Below are 15,744 nucleotides of genomic sequence, written 5' to 3' on the forward strand. Positions count from 1 at the left end.
GTTTCTAGCCCTTCCCTGACCCCACCTGAGTCGCCCTCTCAGCCTTTCAGGTTCCTTGTGGGGTAAAAGCATTCAGTGGACCTTTTGCTCCTGCACAGTAATAACGACTAGATAAAGGTTATTGTAAACCGCCCAGAGTCCCCTGTTTTGGGGGGGAGGTGGGCGGGGATGGAATTCTGGGAGTTGGAAGTCCACACATCTTCAAGTGGCCAAGTTTGAAAAACACTGGTTAAGCCCATTGGGTGCAGCATAAAAGGTGATGAAGCATAAACCCTAGGAATGTGCCAGTATGACCAGCAGTGGCCCTTGGCAAAAGAGGAGAGGCTCTTTCATGCAGGAACCCCAAAGATGCCTTAACAATTCGCCGAGTTGGATGCTGTCGCTGCAAGTACGGAGTCAAAATAAAAAGAGCTGAACTTTCTGTGCATTTTGCACCTGCTTTTGCCCCCCTCCCCTGCCATTCCTCTGCCCCCGTGGGTGCCATCTTCTTCCACAGCCCTCTCCTGGCAGCCTCGACCGGCTCCACAGGCCAAAGGCCGGAACGCTTTTGATTCCCGGCCATGGAAACAGCTGCTCCCTTGTTTGTGACGGATGGGGATGGCTGTCCTGGGAGGGGAGGGGAGGGGAGGGGGGGCCCGGGGGACATGCCTGGACACGCTTTAATGAAAGGGAGGAGACCAGGCCTTTCTCCTGGCTGCTCCTGAGCTGAAGGCGCACGAGCCAGAGTGCGGCCGGGTTTCCAATCTGTTTGCCAAAACTGTGTGCGCAGAGTGGCGGGGCGGGCACATGCCCCTCTCGCCTTGTGTCTATGGATTTCCAGGCCGTTTGCAATGGGGTGAAAGGGATCCCTGTGAAAATATAAGATAAAACGACCAAGACCCAGTCTTGCCATCAGACAGCAGAATGCAGAACCCCGTTGCTAATGTTTCCTTTTATCTGACTTAAAACGAATAGTAAAAAAACCAAGAACCGGTCGAAACCCTGTTCACATTCTGGCAGATTGTACCTATTTTGTAAATTCATTTCTATGAAAGACTTTGTTTGTAAAAGGCAAAGCAATACACATTTAAAGGAAAAAGAAAGAAAAGGGATAAGTAAATGGAAAAGGAATGAAAGAAAAAAGAGAAAAAAGGAAGGAGAAAAGGAGAAAAGGAAAAAAGGAAAAAAGAAAAAGAGAAAAAGATGTGGCTTCTGATCTTCTTTACAGCAATTATAAATGCATTTATATTTTATCCTCTCTCTCTGAGGTTAAATTTTGACAGATTGTATTAAGAACATAATGCCTGGTTACTTCAGGTTTTTTGTGGGAAAAGAAAATGCACAGACATAGAGGAGAAAGGAAAACTCAAAGAAATGAAACCAAGTGGCTTGAAAATCTTTCTCCTCGCTGTACTATGGAAAGAGAACAATGCTTAATTGTTGATCGTAATATCCAAATTCTGTTGCTGCTTGCACTTCGAAGACAGAATTCTGGCTGGGGAATTCTGGGAGTTGAAGTCCACCCATCTCAAAGTTGCCAAGGTTGAGAAACCCTCTTCAAAGGTCTTGCAACAGTGCGCAGAGCAGCTGCCCATGTGCGAAGTATGCACAGCTACCAGCATGTTGCTAGATTCCCCAGGCCTATGGGGGTCTTTCTGCGGCCTGCAGAAGAGGCTGACATCGCACTGAACAGCTGTGGGAGCCCAGCAACGTCTTTCTTGAGGCTGTGTGAACACGACAGTGGGGTCTTTCACTGACCTAGTTGAGCGTGTTGGCAAATGCGGAAAACATTTTGCTTGCAAGACGGAGATAATGAAGTTGCCACTTTAGGGGGTCCTTGAAAAATATGGCACGCAAAGGTGTGCGATGCATCCTAAGCGCTCTAAAGTGCCGTAGAATGTTATCCATAGAAATAGAGATATAAAGTTATAAATATAAATATTTGATAAAGATAAAGCTCAACATTATCTCTTTGTCAGCAAGAAGGAAATCATTCCACTGAAATTGCTCTGTTGTGCAGAGGTTAGAAAGAGCGCAGAAGCGACGTGAAGTCAATCCTTTTCTGCCAATAATCCTCAGTTAAACCACGATGATGATGATGATGATGATGATAGGATAACGTGACGTTTTACAAACAGCCATCCAGTTTAAGAATCGGGCAGCCATATCAATGGATGGAGGAACTAAATAAACAAACCTGCTGCTCCCCAGATAGGCTGGATTAAAAACCCTGCTGGCTGGCATTGCTGTGCCCCAAATTCATCAGATGCACAGGGATCCGGGTCTTCTGATTTTCCCCATGGATACCGACGACCCTGGCCTGCCCAATCGACCCAGCTGGCTGCTCCGGAGGACAAGCCGTCCCTTGGCCGGGCAAGGGAGGTTTTCTGAGAAGGGTGGGAAGGCTGGTCTGTATCTGCACCCCCGAAAGCACCCTGCCTGCTGCTGAAACATCTGGGACTCCTTCCTGGCTCTGCATTTGGGCAACCCTCCATGCCACCGCCACCCCCTGCGTGCCGTGCGTTTGTAAGGAGGGAGCAGACAGATTAATCGGGGCGAAAAGTGTGAACAGGCTGTCGCTTTCCCCAGCCCGTCTGCGGCGCCCATTGTCATGGGGCCGCCAAGCCTCCCACAACATACGGAGGGCATTGTGAATCCCGCCCGGTGGCAGCCCACTTCCCGCGAGGCCCCAGCCTCCCCGTGACAGCTTGGGCCCCTTCAATGGATCCCTCCCGGCAATTCTGTGCTCGGCCCAGACGAAGATGAAGTGGGTTTCTCCGGTCCCCGGCAAGTGTTCCCAGCAAGGGAAAATTCCCGGGATCTCTGTCGAGAAAGTTTGGGTTAACGCTGTGTTCCCCAGAGAGGGCAGCTGCCTCGCCCCGAGGAGAGGCCAGCGAGGGGTTCGTGGTTTCAAAAGCCAGAAATACGGAATGGAGCACCCCCAGGTGCTTCTGGAGCCGGGTCACTTGGCTTGGACGCTCTGCAGAGCTCACCCACCATTCTAATGGCAGGCTTTGCGTGACTCAGCCTGGGACTCTTACTAACCATGGCTTAAGGTTATGGGTCTGCCCATCTTGCATGCTGCTCTACCTCCAGCAACAAAATTCCCTTTGGCGTCCTCCTTGCCCCGGGGGGTCCAGGAGCAGCCTCCATTTGGGCCAGGGGGCCGTGGATCAAGGATTCGGAGATGGATATTGCAACCGGGACCCCTGCGCTCTCCTTGCAGCAGCAGCCCAAGGCGGAGGGGTGCAGGCAGGCAGTAGAGAAGAGGCTCCTTCTCAGCCCCCCAGTGGCAACGGCAATGGCTGCGTGCCCCCTCCTCATTGCAAAGCACGGTGAAAGGGCTGCTGGGAGGGGGAGTAATTCTCCGTTTCCTCCCATCTCCAGGATGGTGGAAAGCACATCCCCTGAAGTCTAGGGAAGAGCCCCCGATTTGCTAAGCAGCCATGACCCCCTTGGTCTCCAAGACCCAAAAGAGACGTCCGAATCACGCAGACACCAGACATCATGCTGTCATTTAGGTGAGCGTCTTTCAGACTTGGCAACTTTCATGCTGGCTGGGGAATTCTGGGAGTTGAAGTCCACCCATCTGAAAGTTGAGGTTGAGAAACCTTGTTCCAGAAGACAGGACAAAAGACCTCAGAAATGTGTTTCCAGTCATCGTCTTTATTAATGACAGAGATTCCAGAAAAGAGGGAGGCCTTTTTGTCTTTTTCAGGCCTCTGACTTTTCTCAAGGTTGGGGGGGCTGCTCAGCGCTTTCTTTCGTTGCTCTTAGGGTGCTTCTGGCTGCTGTGAGAACTCTTGAGGTGCTTCTGGCTGCTACCGAAAGAGCCCATCAGGAGGGAAGAGATTTTCCTGGGAACCTGGCTTGCGGCTGGGGAGAAAGGAAAGACTTCATCTGAAATTTGGGCCGAATGCGTGACCGCAGGGACGCAGCACTGGGCGTAAGTGTGAGGACCGGCTGCCAGTCCCTTCGTTCGGCACCGTCATAACTTGGAACGGTTTCCGAGCTTGGCTTCGTGGGTCTTTGGTACGCTGCTGGAAGAGTTTGGCAGTCAGCAGTGTAAGGCGGATGGTGCAAATAAACGAGCTTTGCCCTCAACCCCCAGACTTTGTTGCTCCGGGTCTTTGCTGTCAGCAGAGGGATGCCCAGAGTTTTTTTCAAGCCAGCCATGCCCTGAGTTATGGGCCTTCTCAAGCTGATGCTGGAGAATGAGGACTTGCAAGAGTGGTGCCCATGAGTGTAAGCTCATGCCAAAAGGGTTCCCACAGGGGTGTGCCAAAATCAGAAACAAGACCCTGGGTGCTCCGGAGCTGGCTGTCTCAAGGGGGTGCTCCCTGGAGAAGCAAAACGGGGGAACAGGCAAGCCTCCCATCCCATAAGCCTTCAGAATTTCAGATGGCTTGCCTGGTATTGTGCGTTAACTCCCTCGTTTCCAAATTGCCAAGAACCTTTGATCTGAACGTTCCTTTCCTTCTTTGACCCAACACGACGTCCCAGGAGAGACCCAGGAGAGATCCACAACATTATGGGATAGGCTTCAGGATTCCGGGAGCAACGGCTTTGCTTACCTCTCTTAGAAGAATGGCTTCGTTGGGATCTGCTAGACTTACTTCTTGTTCTTGTTCTGCTTTTTCTGCAAGAGGGATAGTTTTAATCAGAACTCAGACCGTTCTCCTGTGACGTCCCTGCGCTGGCCCACTGCCACCGATTGGCCTCCTTGTGCTGCTGGACACCGAGGGAGGGTCTAGATTTTCGCTCTTCCACAGGTCATTGAGAAATGTGTGAATGTAAAAAAGGAAGTTTCTTATTCATTTGTGGAGTCAGAGAAAGCTCAGGATAAAGCGGAAAGGCTTGGATTATGGGATGTCTTGCTTGAGTATGGAGTGGAAGGTTGGTGGTGTGAATATTGCGTTGAAAGTTGATTACTGAATGCAATAAGACTCACTTAACAACTGCCTTGTTTAACAACAGAAGTTCCAGTCCCAGTTGTAGAAAGGTGGTTTGTGCTCTACTGGAAGGAATTAAAATGTCTGTCAAAAGCGGCCAAAGGATCCACCTGAGGGTTTCTCTCCAATGCTACCTGCTCTTCCTCTGGTAGACTAGCAACATTGGACCAGATGAGTATCTTTACATGTTATCTCTGGTAGCTTTTAACAGACCTTTGCTATTGGGATTAAATGATGATTTCTTATATTTTGATTATTAAGAAGGGATGTGATATGGGGAGATGATTTTTTTTTCTTTTTCATTTCTTATAAGAGAAGGTGTTAACTTACTGGAATGGTTTATACTTGTCTGGAGGGGAGGGGGGCATCTTTTAGATATCTTCCTTTCTCGGTCTTTCCTCTTTCCTCTTTTTCTCTATTTCTTTGCACTTCCTTTTCTTTTTCCTTTACTTTTTATATTTTCTCAGTTTGTATTAGTTTTTTACCTTTGTATGTGCAAACCTTAATAAAATTATTGTGGAAAAAAAAGGATCAGGTGATTCTGAATCACTGAAGTCTGGTTTAAAGTAACATTGTATAAATAAGTAGTATAAGACACGGGTGATTTCTTTTCAAAGAGATGCATCAGCAAAACTTCTCCTGGGCTGAGTTACAGAACAGCTGTTCAGTTTGCCCCAAGGGTTAAACCTCCATCTCCCTCTCCCTTTCCCTCTTCCTCCTTCGTTCACTGCCTCTCTCTTCTCTCGGCCCCTCTTCCTGAGCCCTTTCCCTTCTGTTTTCCGGCTGAAGGAAGCGACCAACGAACCCTTTGCATCGAATGGATTCCATCAAAAGAAAAAAATGATCAAGGTCAACCCTCTCCAAGCTTTGCATGTTGTGCGAATGTCGTCCTAAGGTTTGAAGACACAACAAAGGCCTTCTGTGCGAATGTGGTCCGGAGTCTAAGCGAGAGAGGTGCTTAGGAGCCAGGGAGGCGCATGATATCCGAAGCTCCTGAAACTCATTACCACACTAATGTTTAATGTGACGAAAGGAAGGAACTACGTCAGTGATGGGAAGGTAACCATATTAACTACCTTTTACTCCAGTTAAATGTCAATGTATATGAGATGCTATCCGGTGCAGTGATAGCCCTGGGCCACCTTCTGCTTCTGGAGCGTGGACCTTGGACAGGAGGAGCTGTGGTGCCTCCTCCCAGGCCCCGTGGAGCAGTTCTGGACAACCAGAGCTTTCAATAGCAAGGAAAAGTGGTTGGAGAACAGCCTTTAGAGTCATGCTGGCCCAGCATTATGGGACGCGAAGAGTGCCAGGCTGAGAAGGGTGACTCGTACATTCAAAGCTGGAATCAGGCCCCTTCAGGCCCTGCTGGCCATTTCCACTGGGGCACCTTTGACCTCCGGCCCCACCTCCCACCTCCTGGGTCTCCTTCTGGCCTGGCAAGAGCATCCCTTGTCTCATACCTGCTGGTGGGCGGCCGCTGCGCTCGACTCCCCTTCTTCCTTTCTGGGGGGACCTTCCAGGGCTGCTCCTGGAAGCCCTGGGCCTCCAACAGGGGAGGGCTGTCTGGCCTCTCTGGAATGGCCATCAGGGTCGGGCTGGGACTCAGCGGGACACTCGGACTGTCCAGGAACTCCATTGAATTGCTAGGACTTTCCTGGATCTCCTCCTGCAGGATGCTCAACACTTCTGCAATGGAGATCTCTCTCTCTTCCGAGCCCTGGGTGGCAGAACTCTGTGGGGGCAGAATAGAGGTGATGCGGAGGGGGGGCACCCCCCTCCCCAAGAGGGCTGGTCCTACCGCAGCCTTCTCCAAGCTGGTGCCCTCCGGATCTCCCCAAGCGCCCCAGCCAGCTTGCCAACTCACACTGGTTGCTTGGGGGAGTAAATCCCCAGACTTCCATGGGTCCTGGTGCCCCTTATCCTGGTTAATATCTGAGCGGGGTCGAAGAAGGTGGACCACCTTGACCCACAAGTCGAAATTGTCCTTTTGGTTGTCTGCTGGGGGACAAAGCTGGAGGTAGAAGGTGCGGCCAGTCACCAGTTTGAATCGGAGTTGTTTCTCCTCTTGATCATGGATGGAGATCTTGACGAAGCACAACGGAAGGAGCCTGGTTGTGGGGGGGAGGAAAGGGAAGTCTGTGGGGAGGGGCGTGCAGCTGTGGGGGGACTGACATGGGGCACCTCCCTCCATCCTGTTTAGGTTGTTGATTCATTTGCCAGGGTTTATACGCCACTGTAACCAAGAAAGACTTAGCTGCTTATGTTCCCCTCTGCAGTACAGGTAGTACTTGCTTAACGACCACAACTGGGACCATAATTTTGGTTGCTAAGCAAAGAGGTCATTAAGTGAATCTGATCCAATTTTATGACCATTTTGTGGCAGTCATTAAGCGAATCACTTGGTCGTTAAGCAAACCACATGGTTGTTAAGCAAATCATGCAGTTTCCCCATTGATTTTGCTTGCTGGAAGCTGGCTGGGAAAGTCGAAAACGGCGATCACGTGACTGCGGGGATGCTGCGATGGTCCTAAGTGTGAGGACCAGTCTAACTCAGGTTTTAGTGCTGTTGTAATGGCCGTTAAGTGAGGACTACCTGTATTTTTTATTCAGGTATTAAAAATGTTTCCCCCACAATCGCCATCCATCTGCTTTAGCAAAGGAGATGACAAGATTAGGCTTTGCCAGCTAAACCACACAATCAAACCGACCCCCCAGGACCTCAAAACTCCCTCTCCCTTCCCAAAACGAGGATCCAAACTCACTGGCCTGCTGGGCCAGTGGCAACCCCAGAGCCCTCGCTGGCCACTGCTGCTTAAAACTGTCCCTGCAGTTGTCTAGCTTTGTGAGACAGGACACATTAAAAAATGCCTTCCAAACCATAGAAGGGACTGAACAGGGTTGCTAATCACGGAACAGTCTCAACCTAACCCTTGGATTTCTGTCCCAGTCCAGAAAATCTGAACTCCCCGTTGTTCAGACCAGCTAACAGGTTTGCTAGACCAAAACTGTTTTGTCTTTGCAAGAGTTCAGAGCAGGAACTGCTGTGTTTGGGGAGGGAGTGGGGAGAGACCCAGGCCCAGCAGAAGGGCGTCCACATGAACACTGGCTGGCTTCCCACAACACGCTGAATCCCAATGACCTAACCCAGTTTAGCCTCATCCTTGTGCGGTGTGAACCAGCCACTTTCCCAGCGTTGTTCCTGCGCAGACTTAAACAGAATCGAATTTGGTAGATAAGGGCCACGCAGCACTTCCATCCAAAGATAAAAAAAAGTGCTTTGGAGTGCGCGGGGATGTTCAAGTGGCCCCCAGCTGCTGTCTTTTCCCTTAAGACACAGCAAACAGGCGCTTGTGCGTCTTATACTGCCATGCTCCAAAACATCTCTTAGCTGTTGAGTCCAAAGTGATGGACTGTCTAGATGCCACGTGGATTGCTGCTACCCTACAGAGCAGCCTCAACACAGCATCGTCCTCACCCATCGTAATTTGCTGACCAGTTGGAATGCAGCAGCCAGAAAAGGAAAAATTGTAAATGATGTAGCTGGGCCGGACCTGGGTTGTTTGATTGTTCAGTGCTAAGAAGTTGCAATAGCTAGAACTGCCTATGGCAGTGTTTCTCAACCTTGGCAGCTTGAAGACGTGTGGACTTCAACTCCCAGAATTCCACATGTCTTCAAGCTGCCAAGGTTGAGAAACACTGGCCTACAGGTAGCAAGCCGGCTACTATTTGAACCAGTGTCAACTTTGAGTTTCAAGGTTTTGCAAAGCCGGCCAAATTGCTGAGATGTCCTGCAGGGTGTTGCCAGTATTTCAGGGAGAGACCCTTAAAACGCAGCACTGCCGAGGCAGGGCAAGACTTGGCTGGCAAGCCTTACCTGGTGAGCTCGAACTTCCTGTTCCGGGCACGGGGGCGGTACCTGTGCTGCAGAGTGGGGGGCAGCTGTTGAGGGAGGAAGACTGGCCTGGCCAGCAGCAGCACGTCTGGGACCAGGAGGCCTGGGCTCGTGGCTGCAATGGCAACACGCACCTGCTGCACTTGGTTGTGGACATCCAGGATGCCACCTTGCTTGCTGACCTGCAAGAGACGGGCACAGCCAGCAAACTGTGGTTAACACCATCCCCAACCGCTGAGCGTTGTTCTGCCTTAGTAAGGGCTGGCGAATAACGCCATCCCTACCGTTTCAAGGTAGGACAAGTTCAAGGAAGTGCCTGATGGTTTACCGCGTGACATTTCCTCTTCCACCGAGCATCACCTGCTGGTGGGAAAACAACTGCCAATCATTCTCCTTAACATGTGTGTGCCGGGGGGGGGGCGGGGGGCAAATGTAGGCCTGTGCTTAGAACGGCAGGTTTAGCCGCCTGCCAACTTGCCCAACTAAGAGGTCACAGATGTGGATCCAGGTATTTCCAAACACGGGTCTAGCATTCTTTTGGAAGAGAGCTAAGCCTTGTCCAAAACCAGCATGGCGTTTGGGTCACAAGTGCAGAGGAGTGGTGTGGCAGGGAGAGCTACCCTTTCAAAAGAGCACTGGCCCGTGCTCAGAAATCCCAGGCCTCACAGGCATGGAGGAGGGTTGCACATCCATGCCTGTGACCTATCGGGCTAAGAGGCAAAGTGGGGAAACGGGAGGGAGTAACCCATGTTCAGCTGGTGCAGCAGCATTACAACAGTGCTGGCCACAAGGAGCAGTCCATGGAGGAAGCAAAATTGTCTCTCTCCCCTCCCTAGACCTTGAGAAACGGGGGGAAGAGATGCAGCCAAGGGAATGGTCAGATAAGAGAGGGCACAGCCTGGAGCTGCATAACAGGTGGAGAAAGAGGCTCAGAAGGGGCCCTCCCGAGTTTCTCAGGCCGTAAAAAGAGATGGTGGGAGATTTGTACTTTCAGACTTGCAAGATCCTGTAATGTAGCCTTACAGTAAAGTAGAATTCGCTTATCTGACCATATCTGTCTGGTCTAGTTGGTAAGGCTGACACATCCGTTCTGAGAATCTGTGTTAGAATGGAACGGTTGGATAAGAGGGAGCTGAGCCCGCAGCTGCATAATGGGTGGAGAAAGAGGCTCAGAAGGGAACCTTCCCAGTTTCTCGGCTGTAAAGGAGACGGCAGGAGGGTTGTGCTTTCAGACTTGCAAGATTCTGTCAATGTGGCCTTACAATCAAGCAGCCCAAACCTGTGAAATGCAGATGTGGGGTAGTGCTTTTTGGGCTGATATATTTTCCTTCTGACTCCAAGAAGGGAGGTCGATGGTATGTGGGAAAGATCTTGGGAGTCGGGGCCAAGAGATGCTGCCTAGGGAACGGTTGGATAAGAGGGAGCTGAGCCCGCAGCTGCATAATGGGTGGAGAAAGAGGCTCAGAAGGGACCCTCCCTAGTTTCTCAGCTGTAAAGGAGACGGCGGGAGATCCGTACTTCCAGACTTGCAAAATCCTGTCAATGTAGCCTTACAATAAAGTAGAATTAGCTCATCTGATTGAGCTTCCTGCCTGGCCTACGTGGGAAGGCTGACCCTGCGTTCGGTCTCAACAGATAGCCCCACATTCCAACCTTGGGAGGGCGGGAGGAACCCGTCTCTCTGCTCGCATTTGCCAAATGCGCCTGGTTTCATTGGCCTGTCTCAGGCCCCTTGCCCGTGCCCCTCCTTTGCCCCTCGTTTTCCTCGGTGGGGGGGGAGCTGCTCTGGCCCTCCAATTGTTTGGGATCCCAGGTCGGGATTCGAACAGATCACCTGGGAGAAGCCACAGAGGGCCACTGCTTTCAAAAAACACCCAGGGGGTGGGGGGGGCAGCAGCCCAAAGGAAGCGATGGCTCTGGGGATGGCTGGTGGCTCGGTCTACTCCTAGGCACAGCTGTCTCCAGGGGTCTGGGGGGGGGCACGGCCATCTCCCCGGCTCCTTCGGCCCCCTTACCTGGACGAAGTCGCTCTCAAACATGGCAGCGCACTTGAGCAGGTTGTACTCGCCCAGGCGAAGCTGGCGCTGCAGAGGCCCCATGGCAGTGTTGAAGAGGCCGCGGCTGCTGGGGGTGTTCCCGGGGACCCTGGAGGTGTCCATCGCCTTGGCTTCTCCCGGGCCTGCCTGGGAAGGGGGAGCCGTGACTCCAGGGGCCGGCGATGCTCTGGAGCGGGGTCAAAGCCCCTGACCTTCGCACAGGCAGCGCCATTCCGCTCTGCCTGTGTGGCCTGGCTGCCGTTTGGCTGGGGAGCATAGGAACTGGACTCCTAACGGCACCTTCTGCAGCTCGGGAGGGTGCCCCTGACCCCTGGGGACGTGGGCATGGTTGAAGCAGGACGTGGATGTCCCCTCCGTCTTCGCTAAGAGGGCGCTTCTGCTGACTGCTCATGCGAGGGAGCACCGCCTCCCCTCTCCCCGTCCTCCCCCCGGGGTCTGCAGCTGCCCAAGTGGGAGCTTCTGGAGGGGGGCCTTGGAGGAGCCCCTTTGGAGACACTGCAAGGCAGATGTTGCAGGCTCACCCTCCTCCCTGGCTGTTTGGGACTTGGGTCCCCCAGTCCTGGGCTGTGGGCCCACCCGCTGCCAGGGCTGGGCGAGCCATGCCGAAAACCCTGCGAGGCCGGGGCACCTCTGCCCGGGTGAGGGCTGACCTGGGGTCTTTGGTGGGCCTGCCTGCCTGCCCCGCGCCATCTCTCTCCCCCCGGCCATGGCTGGCGGTCCTTGTAGGGGCTGGGGGCTGATGTCACGCTCTCTTCCTCTGTGACTCTGCCCATTGCCACGGATACCCCTGCAGAACACCCCCCCCCCCGCAAAGGGCTGGTGAGCAGCCACTGCCTGTCCCACCTGGTCAGGAGCATTGGGTGGGGGGAGGGCTGGGTAGGGGGCAGGTGAGCCCGGGCTGTCCACACTGCGCCCCCCAAGCCAGGAGGGGCGAGCATCTGGCTGGGGTGATGCAGGGCCAAACTCTGCCTCGCCCGCCCCCAAACCGTTTCTTCCCCTGCGGACGGTGCTTCAAATCTCTCTTGATTGTTGGGGGGAACTGAGGGGGCCTTCCTTCTGCCCCACGGCTGCCCCTTCCTGGGTGCCACACCTCCCCCTTCGAAAAAGCAATTCCCTCCTGATGCCTTCCTTTGGAGCAGAAGAAGCGGGGCGGGGGGGGGGGCGGCAGAGGGGGTTGAGGCCCGAGGGGAAAGGCTGGGCACAAAAGGCAGGACATTTGCCCCCCATTGCTTAATAAGCACAAGGACCCCCTTTGATCCCAAGACAGCTTAACAGCAAATGCTCTTTCCCAAAAGGGCGAGAAAAATGCTGCAGACTTTCTCTGCATCCCTGCCGGTGCGCCAAAGTGCTACAGGGGAAAAAAGGCCAGTCTGTCCAGGCAGATGGGTGGGCTCCCAGTCCCCTTGATCAAACACGGTCATCTTTGGGGCCTCGGAGGCGCCCCCTCTCTGTTGTGGCACCTGCCCTCTGGAACAGCCCCCGCCCCCCCGCCCCAGATCCATCTGGCTTCCAATCCCAATGATCTTCTGAATGGCCCTAGAAACCTGGCTGTGCTCCCAGGCCGTGGGGCAAGGGGGGGCGAGCCCTGGTACCTCCCACCCTGGGGTGTTCCTGGGGGCTGGTCATCTGCTGGTCATCCGCTCCTCTTCCCGATTGTTCCCACTTTGCTCTTGTGTAGAGCGCCCAGAGTCGGTTGCAATCGGGAGCTTTTTAAAGCCACGCAACGAACAAGTGACATGAATACATCCCAGAAGAAAGTTTCCCACCATGTGGAAACTGCGGCACGGGCCTGGGAGAAATTCCTTATGACTTTATTACCTTGCTGTCTGGTAATAGAGAGAGTAGCCTGCACACTGAATGATTCTTGCTGATTTTATAATAATATTTTATGCATTTCATTTTATGTTCTATAGAGACAAAGCCTGGGATTCTTTCTCAGATTGCTTCATTGTGGAATTTGATTTTTGGGGTGTGTGTTCTTATTTATGTTATTTATGTTTTATTTATTAGACAAATTTATACAGCTGCCTGACACACCTGGTGACTCCGGGCAGCTTACAAGATTAAAAGAATTCTTCCTTTTCCAGTGATCTAATTTACCCTGGAAAAATATACATCCATTCAACGCAGAGGTAACTGCATACTATTGTTAATGTTAATGCAAAATTGTTGATTTTTAAAAGTCAGCAAGGAACATCCCAGAGTAAAAGCTTGTTATCATAAGATTTCTAGGCAAGTTTGTGTTTCCTAGTTTCCCCTACCAAGCAGCAGGACAAGTATCTAATAGTGGCCTACCTTGCAGGCTTGTTGTAATAAACATTGAATTGAAAGAGCATTAAATCTTTTCATTTGGAGATCACATGTATTTCTGCCCTGAAATTCATTGGCTCTTATCCTCTGTGCACTGTAGATTGTGCTAAAGCTTGGATGATTGAGTGTTTTTAAATATTTATTTCGTATTTATGAATTAAACAAAAAACAAAAAAACTCAAAGCGCTCCAAAGCATGGAGGCTGGCGCCATCTAGTGGACAAAGCGAAACTCGTTCAGCAAAGCAAATTCTCTGAGCCTTCTTGAATGTAGATATTTATCGGCAATTAAACCAAGCAGGTTTTAGTTAAGTAAATGTGGACACTAAATGTGGATACTAAATCTAATCTTAACTGAGACTACAGAACTAAGATTTTAATGTGTAGTTTCTGAACTTGCGAATCTCAATTTCACAACAGCTTGTTGAATCCTAAACCTGGTTGAGAAAACACAGTCTTTGGGTTCACAGCAAGAACGGGAGGCCCAAATAAATAATGATATTATAGCCTATCATGGTCACAACATGCTAAAGCAATGGCTGAGCCAGAAACTGCCCGTCCCATTTGGTCTGAAAATAGTCTATTGTGTGTGTAATGGTTGCCTAATCCCAAATACTCAGTCTCACAAGCTCGGGCTTAAAGATAACTGATTTATTAAAGAAATAGTATGCAAATACAGAGAAAGCTGAGAATGAGCAAAAGCGCGCCAAATACTAACTTAAAAGCCTTGCCTTCAATCCAGTCCCGCCCCAAGCACCCGTCAGCACACACACCCTCCCAGGTGCTAGGAACCGTTACACGCGCCTGGGAAAGTAACCTTGAACAGAAGCACAAACCCAAACATACATTCCAAAGTTCCAAAACAAAACAGAGCGGAGGAATGGAAAAACCCAGCCATAAGCAAGACAGGCATACACGGAAAACGGTTTGACATGTGAAACGTTACGATGTTAACAGAACATTGAAATGGGGAACATGACAGTGTGCGGGTAAAACCGGGGGCACCATCTTGGGGATTAGAAGGAAGCCAGATCCCCTCCCAATTCGTTTTGTCCAGAAATCCAGTCCCGATGCAGAGCAGACAGGGACGGCTTCTGCAAAACGTGCAGACATCCAGAAAGGAGAACATGCTCCTCACTGCCAGCTTGAACGCTACAGCTGAGCTGTCTTCCTGATTTCTGTTTTCTAAAGAAAATGTGCCTTTCAGAGTGCAACTTTTTAAAAAAATAAAATAAATCATTTTACTGGGTTTGGAACGCTGTAAATGTTTCGCTGAGTATGTGATGGTCTGATTTGATTGCTAGAAATATCTTCTTCCTCAAACAGTGCGCATTTGAGATTTCTGCTTGCATCCCGTCTGTCCTCCAAGCAGCTGAAAAAGAGCCAAGGATTTGTCTGTGTGTGTGCATTTGCGCGCGTGTGCTAATATCACTGCCTGTTTATTTATTTTATCGTTTCACTTGTAAAATGATCCCCAGTCCAGGAGGGGCTGCAAACAATTCTCAGGAGCCAAGGATGGCTTGTCTCAGCACCGAGGAATCAGCCTCTGCTCCGCCAACAGCTCTAATTTGAAAGGGGAAAACCCCCAGCATCTCATGGGCAGGTGACTGTGCATGAGTTGGGTAGCCATATAGAAGGAAGGAAGGAAGGAAGGAGGGAAGGAAGGAGGGAAGGAGAGGGAAGAAGGGAGGGAAGGAAGGAAGGAAGGAGAGAGAAGGAAGGAAGGAAGGAAGGAGAGGGAAGAAGGCAGGGAAGGAAGGAAGGAGAGGGAAGGAAGGAGGGAAGGAGAGGAAGGAAGGAAGGAAGGAAGGAAGGAAGGAAGGAGAGGGAAGAAAGAGAGGGAAGGAGGGAAGGAAGGAGGGAAGGAGGGAAGGAGGGAAGGAGGGAAGGAGAGGGAAGAAGGGAGGGAAGGAAGGAAGGAGAGAAGGAAGGAAGGAGAGGGAAGAAGGGAGGGAAGGAAGGAAGGAAGGAAGGAAGGAAGGAGAGGGAAGAAGGGAGGGAAGGAAGGAAGGAAGGAAGGAGAGAGAAGGAAGGAAGGAAGGAGAGGGAAGGAAGGAAGGAAGGAGAGGGAAGAAGGGAAGGCAGGCAGGCAGGCAGGCTTGCCTCTAACCCCTCTACCCAGGGGCATGACGTAATGCAACATCCGTATCTCTTTGCTTAAGGGAAGGGGGGGGTGCAGCCCATTTTGATAGGTTCTGTATCTCCCTCCCTGAAAGATGGCTGAGTCCCAGACCTGGATAACTCCAATAGCTAATGCGCATCTGAAGTGTGAAGTTCCCCGAGTTAATTCCCGGGAGAGGGTTTGAATCCCATGGACCAGGATTTCTCAGTCAGGGTTCTGCAAGAGGGCACCAAGGTTTCCCTGGGAGATTACGATGCATTTAAAAAAAAACATTTCCAATTCGGGCAACTTCATCTTAAAGAGGCGAGTTTCATTCTTTACTTTTAGTTTAAGAACACTATCCATGCGTATATACAGGCCTACCCATGAAAGGAAGGTGATAATTTTGTAACTTCTGCCCTATATTAGAGCCTGAATGTGCAGGGACTCCCTGG

At 51.3% G+C, this 15,744-nt stretch overlaps 1 protein-coding gene across 1 annotated transcript; it reads right to left on the reverse strand.

Annotated features, from left to right (window-relative positions):
* Positions 1–2,697: 2,697 nt before the first annotated feature.
* Positions 2,698–11,653, reverse strand: LOC134506510 (uncharacterized). Its single transcript, XM_063316730.1, has 8 exons — positions 11,402–11,653; positions 10,839–11,006; positions 8,806–9,005; positions 6,796–7,039; positions 6,345–6,663; positions 4,554–4,618; positions 3,070–3,198; positions 2,698–2,802 (listed from the first exon to the last, which is right to left on the reverse strand). The coding sequence occupies exons 1-8, from the start codon at positions 11,651–11,653 to the stop codon at positions 2,698–2,700; spliced, it is 1,482 nt and encodes a 493-aa protein (XP_063172800.1).
* Positions 11,654–15,744: the final 4,091 nt, after the last annotated feature.

This window comes from Candoia aspera, chromosome 17, assembly GCF_035149785.1.
Source record: "Candoia aspera isolate rCanAsp1 chromosome 17, rCanAsp1.hap2, whole genome shotgun sequence".
In the NCBI taxonomy this organism is placed as follows: domain Eukaryota; kingdom Metazoa; phylum Chordata; class Lepidosauria; order Squamata; family Boidae; genus Candoia; species Candoia aspera.